At 58.1% G+C, this 12,343-nt stretch overlaps 1 protein-coding gene across 1 annotated transcript in view; it reads right to left on the bottom strand.

The window, feature by feature from the left end:
• The window catches only part of BCAR1 (BCAR1 scaffold protein, Cas family member), a gene marked incomplete at its 5' end in the record, with an annotated part of 35,300 nt that extends 23,411 nt beyond the window's left edge, over nucleotides 1-11,889 (bottom strand). The window contains one exon of the mRNA XM_082862878.1: nucleotides 11,748-11,889. Within this exon, the coding sequence (XP_082719004.1) occupies nucleotides 11,748-11,759 (12 nt within the window). The remainder of the gene's footprint in view (nucleotides 1-11,747) is intronic.
• Between the last annotated feature and the right edge of the window lie 454 nt (nucleotides 11,890-12,343).

Raw genomic sequence — 12,343 nt, 5'->3', positions numbered from 1 at the left:
GTGCACCCAGGGACAAGAAGCTTGCCATCTCCCACCTTCTCCTCGGAATTGAATTCAGTCTCCTCGAAGTGTCCCCCACTGTCTCGGTGCTGCTCTAGGAGATGTGCCCCTACCCCAATCCCTCCCTCAGTCAGCCCTGTCCAGGGCTAACGCCTGTGCCCCAACGACTCCTGTTTCAGCAACAGGGGGTAGGAGGGATGCTGATGAGAATGAGGGGGAGGGAAGAAGCACGACAGGGAAACTGAGTGGAGGGTGCCTTGGTTCTCCTGAGCTCCCGCTCCCTAGGGGGGCAAGTTGGTGACTGTCACCCCATGTAGCCAGCCAGAGTCCCTGAGCACAGTCCAGGTTTGCACAGTGGTCTGCAGAGAGATCTAGAATGGGACCTCTCCAGAACTAGACTGTCCCATTTGCTGAGTGTGTGGACACCATCAGGCAGCTCGAAATTCCAGGGAAGCATGGGGGCACACCCTGCAGAGAACCCTCGGGCACGGCCTATAAAATACATACAAGCCCACAGTGCACTCACAGGTGCCCCTCCACCTGACACCCAGGGATGGCCGACTCAGCCTCTCACCAGGTATGCTACCTTGGCCGGTCCCTCTCTCATCTGTAAAAGGAAGGAGCTGGGCTAGGGAACCCCAAGTCTGGCTGGTCACAGGTCCCCTGGAGAGCTTGTCAAAAAACAGATTCCTGTTTTTTAGGAATCCCCTCCTAAAAAACCCCCCCCACAGGTCCCCTCCTCCAGAAATCCCGGGTGTGGGGGGAATCTGGACATCTGCATTTCCCCCAAAGTTTCTCGGGGAACCACTGGACAGAACTCCCAGCATAGGGTGTGGGTAAGGAGCAATGGGATTTGGACTCAGTGTGACCCAGAGTCCTCAAGAAGGAATGGGACAACTAGCTGCTACCCTCTGCCCTCCTCAAGACGGGACCTCCTGTAACCTTCAAAACCGCCCAGTTCTTCCACAGAAGAGCCAGCTCTCAGGGGAACACTACCTAGAGTATCCTCTCCTGCTTGTTCCCAAAGCTGTGCCCCAAAGTCAGAAAGGAAACTGCGGGCTCAGCCCCTCCGAAACCCTGCCCCTGCCCCTGTCCTCAGCCTGGCTGGCATTCCAGGTTCCAAGGAATCAGATCAGAACCAGCTGGGCTGTGTGTGAACATCTGTCCATGCTGGGAGCTGGAGGGAGTCCCTAGGTTTTCCCCGGGTCTCCACTCCGGTGGGGAGTGGGGTGGAGACCAGGCTTCACAGCCAGACGGCAGGAGGTCTCTGCAGGAATGGGCACGGACGCAAAAGGGCTGGCCTTACTCGGTCCTAGCTGGCCTTGGGAGACAGGAGGAGGCTGCCTGGGAGGAGGAGGACCGGAGACCCTCCCTCTCTGGGGCTGGATTAAAGCAGCGCTGGGGGCGGGGTTGCTCCTGTGGGCGGGCAGGCGGGGGAGGAGAACCCAGCTCTGGCCCAGGCATTTCAAAAATTTGCTGCTTTTCCACTTAAACTCCCCGCCCCCCCCACCCAAGACTGTGCCTCCCAGAATGGCATTTCCGCTTTGGAATCAAGGCCCCAGGATCTGTGCCCCACTGTGCTGCAAGGGGAGTAGCTGGAGGGGGAGAGGAATGCCCCCTCCCAGGCCTGCCATGGGGGAGTGGGGGAGGGGCACCCACTGGGCAGGCTCTGGCTGGGGTGTATGGGGGAGCATACCCTCCCGGGCCGACTGCCAAGTGACACAGCCCCCAGGACAGCATACAGGCTGGCCCTGGGCCAAGGTCTCTATGACCACGTGCTCATTTCATGCCCGCAGTGATCCTGCAAAACAGCCTTCACGCATAGCCCCGTCTTCCAGAGGAAGAGGGTTGAGACCCAGTTTACTGCCCCTTGCCCCATCCCACAGACTTCAGCCACAGAAGGGAAAGAACTGGTGGCCACAGAAGGGACGGTGGGGATGCTAGAGTGCAGTCCACCCTGACTCCCCTGTGGCAGGCAACTTCAGGACAGGGCAGAAAGGGAATCAAGGGGCAGGGACACTCAGGAAAGCCAAGGACCCTGCCGCACTCAGAGACCCCAAAGGACAGGCATCTGAGACCCAAGCACCACCCTCAAACACAACTGAGTTCAGAACTGGGTCCCAGGGACTTCCCTGCTGGTCCAGTGGTTAAGACTCACACAGGGACGTTGGCTCTCATCTGTCCGTTAAAGTGTCCACTGGGGTGAGGGCTGCTGCTGATCCTAGACCCTAAGTGGGGAGGCCCGGCTCCTGCTCTCTGGGCTTTTGGGGTCTTATTCTCTAGGTCAGACCCACAACACAAAGAACTATTCTTGCTTTAGCCCCAACAGTGTCTGTGGCAGCATTTATAACAGCAAACAAAGAGGGGGCATAACCTAAATGCCCAACTATAGGGGACTGGTTGGGCCACCAGAGCCTCTCAATGGAAGATTGTGCAGCTATTAAGATGGCCACTTTCAGAGACTAAAATCATGCAAGAAAATGCTGATGGGCAGTGAAAAGAGTGGGCTAAAATGGCTCGCACAGTGTGACTCAGACAGCCCCCTTCCCCTCCTAAAGCCTTGGTTTTCCCAGCAGCACAGAGGGTGGCTGGATGGGTCAGCTGATGGCCAGCTCGGGGAGCAGCAGCAGGAAAGGATTTCCTGAGGCCGGAGGTGAGTGCTGCCAGCCCAGGGACAGGAAGAAATGATGTATCTGTAGGGCTATGGGTGTTGACGCCTTGCCCCTGGGCTGGCCACGCACACTGGCAAGCTCCAAGCCAGCCTGCAAGCCGGAGCCAGCCCTGCCTGGGCAAGGGTGGAGGAACCCCTGTGGATGGCCTGGAGAAGAGGCCAGCCCGCTGCATCGAGAACCACTGTCACACAGGCTGGACACCCCACACACCCAGTGTCAGCCAGCCCTCACTGCCCTCCTGGGGACCAGGACAGAACTACCACCACCCAGAGGCTCAGAGGGGGGCAGTGCCTTGCCCAGGTCACACCTCCAGGAAGTGACAAAGCTACAAACTAGAAATGTAACCGTACCTGGCTACCCAGGGGTGTGCCCACAGAACAGCACCCCAGGTGATCTCAGAGCAGAGCAGAGTCTGCACGCTTAGGGCGGGTGTCAGAGCCATAAAGAGCTCTCCCGTCCTCCCCTGCTCTCCAAGGGCGGAGTAACCATGGGGAAGTCTGTTTGTCACTGCAGTGGTGACTCGGACAGTGGGGGGGTGGGCTCTAGTCCCCAGCCTTCGAGTCCGTTTAGCATCGTCCCAGGCCAGTCCCCAGAGACCAGGGTACAAGGGCACAACCAGGACCGAAGGTGTGGGGACAGAGCCTAGGGGTGGCGGAGGGGGATAGATGGGCCTGGATCCCAGCAAATCCACTGCCCCCCACATTCCCGCAGCTCCCTCCCCTCCCGCTCTGGCTCTTTCAAGAACTGGGAACTGGAAGGAGCAACAGTCTCCCGATTCTTTTAATTGCTTTACTAACTTGGAAATGAAAGAGCAGCAGGGGCACCTGCGGGGAGATGCCTGCTTCAGTGAGCGAGCAGCCCGGTTCACGAGGCTGGGGCACTTCCCAGGGGCTCTTTGCCCCAGCCCAGGGTGCTGCCCCCATGGCCTGAGTCCTCCCTTCTCTTCGAACCCCCTCCCCATGTGCCTCAGAGAAGCAAAAACCAGGCCCCACATGTGCATAATGAGAAGGCTGCCCTCCCGCATGGCACTGGGACACCACTCCCTGGGTCCTCACCCAGCGGCAGCCACCTCGGCACTGCCTGAGGGAGGACACGGGGGTGGGGGGCGGAAGGGCTGGGGACAAGACCCTGTCCTCAGACAGAAAGCTTAGCCGCTGGAGGCCCAGCTCAGGCTGACAGCCTGGGTGGGCAGGGCCCGGGGTGTGGTCAAGAAGCAGTCCCAGCCCGCCGTCTGCACCGGCCTCTCCCCATGGCAGCCAGCTCCAGCATGTCAGGGCAGGGAGAGGGGACGACTTCACATGCCCTCTGCTGCCCCCCGAGCCTGCTTCCATAGCAGCACAGGTGCCCACACCCACAGAGACCCCCAGAGGGGCAGCAGTGTTGGCCAGACATCAGCTGGGGTCAGGAGGTCAGTGGAGTCACAGGAGGGACCCTGGGAGCTCTGGGGTCAGTGGGGTGGGAGTACAGGAAGGCGTGAAAACAAAGAGAGCACAGCTACAGCAGCCACCGAGGAAGTGTGGCTTTTTCTCCCTCCTCGAACCGCACTGGGGGCCTCCCACCTGAGCCTGCTCCAACCTACAGAGAAAGGCTCCATGTGCCCCAGGAGACCCAGGCCCAATCCTCACCCAGGTGTAGCCTACAAGGACAGGAGTAGAGCCCATTAAAGATTCCACCTGGCATGGGACCTCAGTGGTCACTGCATCTTTCAGAGCCTTGGTTAGTGCGTCTGCTAAATGTAACCACCGCCAGGAGCCCTGCCCACCACCAGGCCATGAGACTGCAGGCACGTGCAGGCGCAGTGCATGGCGGCACCCTGGTGTCAGCAGCACACTCACGCACCTCCCCTGCCCTGCCAAGCACACTCCCTTGGGCCCACAGCTCATGCACAAGTGCACTCCAGTAAGCCCTCCCTGTCCTCCCAGCCGCTGCTCAAGGGCCCTGAGCTTCCCTAGCCCCTGAACCACACGAGGAACAAAACCTCAACCTCGTCTGAGATTCTGCAGCAAAAATCGTTCTGCGAAGCCCTGTTGCCCCCAGCTCCACCAGCCAACGCTGGGAGGTGGGCAGGGTCTCCCCTCAGCCGGGGGGAGTGGGGAGTGGCTCGGCCTATCACTACACATGCTATAGCACCCACTCCCTGCTGCGATAGGCTGCCAGGAAAACAAGTCGTGTCCTCAAGGAACTTACACTCCAGGGCGTGTGAGGGGGACAAACAATAAACATGGGAGCGCCTGTGGGAGAACCAAGCAGACAGCAGAGAGCAGACTGGAGGCAGGGGCTACTTTATACAAGGTGCCTGGGGGCTCCTCTCTGATGAGGTAGCATTTGAGCAGATGTGTGAATCTTTTGCTAAGGTTCATTATGCAGAAAAAAATAACAGTAAAGGTTTGTAAGAATAGCACAGGCAGCCAATTCCCTCGGTGTGAAGAGCAGAGCACAGAGGTGTTAGGGAAGCAGGGAGTGGCTCTCAAGCAACCCCTCCCTGCTCTTAGCTTCTTGAGTGGTGCGGGTGTCCTGCAGGCTGGGGGCATCCAGAGTTAACTGGGAGCAGCCAGGAGTGTCTGCCTGGTGGGGTGTCTTGGCAGGCAGCCAGGGACAAAGCAGGGGGGGGAGACCAGGAATCTGTCCCAACCAGGGAGGGTGGAGGGATAGGGTCAGCTCCCAAGACAGGCTCCATCCTCTCCTAGAAGCCTCTCCCCACTAGGACCTCTGGTGGGCACAGAGTCCTGGGAAAAACACAGATGACTCAAAAACCTAAGACGCTTCACCTCATGGCCAACCTGGGAAGAAGGAATTCAAACCCTGGATACCTGCGGAGGGCTGTGAACAAGAAGGCATGTGGTTACACCACTCTGACAATCGTGTAACTTTGGGGAATCCAGGATTTGGGGGCACAGACGACTCTCTGGGCATGCCTCAACGCACACATGATTGGATGTCAGGTTTTATAAAATACTGAAATAGGGTATTACACAACCACTAACACTAGTATGTTCCAGTATTAAAAATACACAGCACAGAAAGACTAGAGACAGATATCCATCAGCAAGAGAATGGATAAGTACATAAATTCATAGTCAAAAGTAGAACACTCAGCAAAGCCACGAAAAGAGAACTACTGATACACACCATGTGGATGAAAATCTCAAAATCATTTTGCTGAATGAAAAAAGCCAGACCCCAAAAAGTATATACTATATGCTTCCACTTACATCAAGTTCAAGTTCAAGAACAGGCAAAACCATGCCATGATGAGAGAAATCAGAATGCTGGCCACCTTAGAAACTAACACAACACTGTAAACCAACTATACGCCAATAAAAATTAATTTAAAAGAAAGATCACAGGATAATCATAGCTTTTCCTTTAAAAAAAAAAAGAATGTTGACCACCTTACAGGGGGTAGGGCACACTTGACTGTGAAGGGGGTACTTGTGAATTTTCTGAGATGATGGAGAGGTTCATTATCTTGATTTGATTGATGGTTACATGGGGTCTACATTAGTCAAAACTTATTCAACTGTATTCCTAACATCTTTCAATTTCACTACATAGAAAATCTACCTCAGGGACTTCCCTGGTGGCGCAGTGGTTAAGAATCCACCTGTCACTGCTGGGTTTATGGGTTCAATCCCTGGTCTGGAAAGATCCCACATGCCACGGGGCAACCAAGCCCATGCGCCACAACTACTGAGCCCGCATGCCACAACTACTGAGCCTGCGCGCCCTAGAACCCGTGCTTCGCAACAAAAGAAGCCACCGCAATGAGAAGTCTGCGCACTGCAACGAAGAGTAGTCCCCGCTCGCCGCAACTAGAGACAGCTGCCCGCATGCAGCAATGAAGACCCAACACAGCCAAAAATAAACAAAATTTAAAAAAAAAAAAGAAAATCTACCTCAACAAGAGAGTCTCAACTGGTAAAAATAAAACAAAGCACAGAGGAAACAATACATAGCATTAGGAATACCAAAAACTAGGTACTGCAATCCTAAACCCACCGTGTTACCCTTTTTGCCCTGGCTGTCAGGGAGCTTCAAGTTAAATCTGCATGCCTACCTTCCCCATACAGTACATAGTTCTGGATCTTTTGTTGATCCCAGACTGTTTGTGTCTTTCACTATAATCTGCTTCAACTCCTTACTGGAACTCAGCAGGGTTTAAATAATAAATTAAAATTACTAAAAAGTTCCCTCAGCCTCTAATTCCCCTTAGAGAAGGGATTAACTTTAGAGCCACAACCACCTCTCCTGGCAGAGCAGGCATGCATCACCACCTCCAAGGTTCCCAACCTGTCCCCAGGTCTTTTTCTTTTTTTCTTTTTTGGCCGGGCTGAGCAGCATGCAGGATCTTACCCCGACCAGGAACCAAACCCTGAGCCCCCTGCAGTGGGAGCGCAGAGTCCTAACCACTGGACTGCCAGGGAAGTCCCCCCCTCCAGGTCTTTTTCTTGAAGAGAGGGAGACAAAGGCCCAGCAAACTAAAGAAAGCCAAAGAAACAACAGGGTTAGACTAGGATGCAATCAAAGCAAGCGGTTGTGATGAAGCCAAGTCAGAGTCTGGGGAGGCAAAGAAGAGCACAGAAAGGGCAGGAGACGGGAGGGCAGGTGCAGCTCAGGCCTCATGCCAGGCCATGGGAGGCGGGGGGTCACAAGCTGCCACCCTCACAGCCTTGCGGCCCACCTGCCTCACCCACAAGCTTGAGCCCCCTCCCTTAAAGTGCCAGGACCCACCTCCGGCGTGCTCTCCTTCCCACCCAGGACCCTGCCTGTTCCATGCTGGCCAGGCCACTGCAGACCACATCTGAAGTCAGGCTTGTACCCACCGATCCAACAGCTCCCAAAGCCGGCAGCCCTGCACCCGCTCCTGGGGGCCCTCAGGGCAGGGCATGCAGCTGGTCTGAGGCACAGTGGACCAGACGGTGGCCCCACTGGAGGCCACTCTATCTGTGGGGTGAGGACACGTACCTGTCCATCCAAGGCTCAAGAGGCAGGGGAGGGGCTGGGGTCATTCCACTGCTAAGGCCCTGGCCGGAACCGACCATAAAGAGAAAGCTACTGGAGGCAGGCTGGGCGGCGTGGAACATTATGGGGGCAGGGAGCTGATCTCTTCCCAAGCTGGTCACGCCAGTGCCAGGAGTGGGTCTCGGCCACTGCACCAGTCAACAGTGGCAGGATAAAGACAATAACCTCAACAGCAGTAGCTGCTATGACTTATTAGCCTCTTAGTAAAAGCTTTCTGCAAACCTCACCAAGTTCTCATAAAACCCCAAGAGCTCAGTGCTGTTAACATCCCCATAACACAGAGGACACAGGCTCAGAGAGGTTCAGTAACTGGCTCAGACGAGCCAGCACCATTCACTCCGGAGCCCTTGCCCTCAACCCACCATAAATCCTCCCCACCCAGACTTAGCCTCTCTGGGAACCCACTCAGCCCCCAACAAGGCTTCCAGGACAGTGGCTGGGATGCAGGCTCTCTGCACAGGGACATAGACTCCTATATGGCGGTGGGCTCCTCGGTGCTCCCAGGGCCACTTCCTTGGCAGGTGGCCAGGATAGGCTGGAGAGAGAGGAATCAAGCAGGCCTGGTCCTGCCCTGAGGAGCCTAGCAGGCACCACATAACCCCAAGGATGAATGCACTATCACAGATGGGAATCCTGGATGGCTTCCTGGCACGCTGCCCTCTGCCTGAGCGAGCCGGAGTGACGAGGTGAGCACGGCAGCGGCTGAAGACCTTCCTGCCGAGGGAGGGCCGGGCAGAGTCCAAGGCCAGCGGGAGGAGTGTGGCAGCAGGGGCGTGCCAGGGCCTTCGGAGACTGAACTGAGGACCTTGGACTTGGACACTGCCTCTTCCCACTGTCCTCTTTTGAGCCTGTTCTACCAGGCCCCAGCTGTCCATGGCCCGGCTGCCCAGGCCAGTGGTGAGCCCAGGACAGAGCCTCCCAGCTCCCTGGCCAGCTCTCCAGTCACAGTGGTGGCTGGCACAGAGCCAGGCACAAAGGGCACCCTGGGACCGCTGGCAGAGGTTCGACCAGGTGCCACTCCTGCCCCGCCGATCTCCACTGACTGCTGCTGGGGCCCGCAGGGCTACAGCCCCGGGCGAGCTGCCCGGCCGCCCAGAGGCCCAGCTGCCTCATGTCCAGGGGTGCTGAAGGGGTTACCCAAGCTCATGCTCAGAAAGCCACAAGCAGAGGGTCGCTCTCTCAGCAGCCTTGGCCTCTCAACAGGCCACAGCCCCTACAATTAGAGAGGCCACACTCACTTTCTGGCTTTGGATCCTGCCAGACTTGGTTCCCACCCTGGCTCCGTCTCTCAGTGGCCAGGCGACCCTGGCAAGACTACAGGTCCTCCCCGAGCCCAGCGCCTGGCACACAGAATGCACTCAACACACGTCAGCACTTAGCTCCTTGAAAGGACCCATTCCTCACTTAATAAAGGAGCAGAGGAGGGGCTGGAATGGCTGTGCCCATTTCCCAGACAGGAAACAAGAGGCAGGAACAGAGAGCAGGCAGCTTCTCTACAAGCTGGAAGCTGGCTTCCTGCCTGACAATGCCGGGGGGCAGTGTCACTCCAATGCCCACCAGGGGTCTGAAGCCATCTTCCTTCCAAATGCTTCCTGTCTGCCCAGAGAGAAGAGACAGTCCTGGGTGCTGACCAGCCATACCCAAGAAGAAGGCGGATGTCAGAGAGCACCCAGGAAGTGCACCTCCAGGTGCTGTGTGAACTGTGCCTCAGCTCTGGGCAGAGGAAGAAGCACGAAGCAGGGAGTCAGGAGGACCCCATGTGCCTTCCCCTCTCTGGACCCCAGACCCCACGTGGGTCAAATGACAGAGGGAGACAAGCTGATCCCTGCAGGGTCCCCCAGCTCTAACACTCAGGAGGTCATTCCTGTCCCAACCTGGTTCGCCCCAGCCCCTTCTCTCACCGCCATCACCTCCCATCCCATTCTGAAGCATTTTATAATTGCTGTGGGCCAAAGTGCCTGCGTCAGCCCCATCCAGGAAAAGACTGCCCAAATGAAGGGGTATGCTTAAAACCCAAATGTGTCCGTGAGCACCACATGGGCGGTCACCATTCTGGGTTCGCAAAGCAGGGCTTGAGCAGGAGGCTGGCTGGCCTCACCACTCATCAGCACATGAAAGCAATTTTCTGAACATTTCATGGCTGCTCCCAAAATGAACTTCCTCTCCCAGTGCCACCAGTTCACACATTGCTCAAGGTCCCAGGAGACAGCCAGGGTGATCTGACAGCCCAGCATGTAGGGGGCAGAGGGTGAGACCCCCCCCCCACTCCCCTCTGCAGAATCTCCAAGGGCTGTGGCTGCAGATGGGAGGGTGGGAAGCGACGTGGAGCCGGCAATGGTGTGTAGAGACGGAGCAGAGCTGGACTGCAGGTCTCCACAGCAGGTGTCCACAGCAGTGCCTGTCTGTCCAAATCACACCCAGAGCCTGGCCCTCCCACCATCCCTCTCTTGTTACAGATGGGGCCACTGAGGCACAGAGCCCAGGAAGGCTGCCCAAAGTTCTATAAGGCAAGGGGTCTGGGTGCCATCCCAGACTCCAGATCCGCACCTCTGCTGTGATTGTGGAGGCCACACCAAATCAAGTGCAGACGTCCCAAACTTAGGCTGTCCAGCCTCTTATGTGGCCGGAGTCACATGCCCCATTCACTACTGCCCTGGAGACTCAGGTCCTCAAGCAGGCTCAGATGGCCCACCTCATCTCTCTGGTCAGTGCCCATAGGATCAGGACAGGTCCCCCAATGCCCCGAGCCAGAAGAGACCCAGAGCTTTGCAGGAAAGCAGGGCAGGAGAAGGGCTTGGCAGGCATTTTCTGTCTTCTTTCTTTCTAAAGATGAGGCAATTATGCTCTGAACCAGAACAGATGGGGGTGGGGACTTCACATCAGTACGGTCTGGAAGCCCTAATTTTTTCTTCAGTAACTCTGCATTACTGCTTCTGGAGGCGGGCAGGAGCTGGGATCTTTAATTCCATAATAACAATGCTTTGCACTTACACAGCATCTCTCCTCCAGTAATCTCCATACACTCTACGATGGGTAATTAAAAGTCCACTTGCCCTGCCAGGAAGCCCCAGCTGTCTGCTTCACCGTAAGGACGGGGTCCCCCAAGTGACAAGCAGTTCCAGAAACAGGCCAGGGGACAGGCGCGCTGGGCCACTGCCCCTTCCTGTCAGAGGGAAAGCCCCTAACGCAGCAGAGAAACAATGGCTGGAGGCCACAGCTTTCCAGCAGAAGGTGCCCCTTCCGGGAAGGAAGGAAGCAGGGTGTCAGCCTCCACCTCAGTCTGTGCATCTGTAAAGCGGGCTAGGGTCTGCGCTTGAGGCTTGGTGACCAGCGGTGGCCAGGATCACTTGCCACCCTCAGGAGGTGGGACTCAGATGCCTCCAGTTGCCGGCCGAAGTGTGGAGCCCTGGGGGGCTGCCCAAGCCTGCTTGCTGGGCTAGGAGGAGTGGGTGTCGGGTGAGAAGAGAAGCCCCCATGGCTAGGAGGGAAGAAAAGGCTGGGCCCTGAACCCTTGGGGGTTCAGCCGCAGAGGTAAACTTCCTGGGAAAGTGAGTGCATCTGCCGGTTCTGGGGGGTAGGCGCAGATCTCCACCCCGCCAGGCTGCCCCGGGTGAAGGATGTCTCGGTCTTGGGAGAGGTAAAGACCGGGCTCCAGGCCTGGCCATCCCCGTGAGGTCCCTGAGCACAACAGGGCAGCTGTCCTAGGTGATTCCCAGGGGTACTACGCAGACCCCGCCCCCTCACCCAGCCCAACCATCCTGTAGGAGGGTTCCCGGGGAGCGGCAGAGACCTCTCCCCACTAGGCCTAGCCGTCCTGGTGGTGGAGGGATTCCTGGGGGACAGCACGGACCCCAGCCCGACCCGGCTCTCCAGAGAGAGGATGTAAAGAAAGGCGGGGGCGGAGAGGCCGGCTTCGCGGAGAAACCCCAGGCTGCCCCCATCCCCCGACGCGAGAAGGCCCAGGTGGGGTGACCCCCAGCCCGGAGCCCCGGCGGCATTAGGCCTGCAGCGGGCGGCGTGAGGTCGCGGTCCCGGCTGGCGGTCAGTACTCACCGGCACGGACATCTTGGCCGCCGCTCTCGGGGCCCGGGCGGGCAGCAGCGCCGGCAGGCTGCGGACGCCGGTCTGCCGCGCCGCTCAGAGCCCCCCGCGCGGGGTCCCGGCGCTCTCGGGGCTCCCGACTGGCTCCTGCGATCTCCCGGCGGCCGGACTGTCCAGCCGCTCCAGCCCACGCCGCGCATGCGCCGCCCCGTGCCGCCCCTCCCCCTCCCGTCTCCTCCGCCCGGGGCCGCGTTAAAGGCGAGGACCCCGGACCCCGGCATTTTTCTGTCGGCCCAACGCGGCGACGAGGCTCGGCCTCCACCCTTTACCCGTCCTTCAGGGGCCACCTCAAGTCGCAGCATCTCCTGCGCGCCCGCTAGGTCTGGAGGCCAGAACCCCCCCACCCCCACCCCCACGTTGCCCAGCCCAGGGTGCTGGGCGCCTGCCCGGTGGTCTGGCTGGGCTCCCAATCTCTGTCTGAGGGCTACTGCAAGTCAGCGGAGCAGGGCTCCTAGAAACCCTTCCCACTCACCCAGCTGAAAGCCCAGCGACACCCCCGCCTCCCCCCCGCCCCACCAAAACCCCACACACAGCTCTGCCCAGAGCTC

The sequence above is a fragment of the Leucopleurus acutus genome (genome assembly GCF_964270905.1).
Source record: "Leucopleurus acutus genome assembly, chromosome: 20".
Classification (NCBI taxonomy): Eukaryota; Metazoa; Chordata; class Mammalia; order Artiodactyla; family Delphinidae; genus Leucopleurus; species Leucopleurus acutus.
Note: the sequence above shows the minus strand (reverse complement) of the source record. Positions and strands in the feature narration are given on the sequence as shown.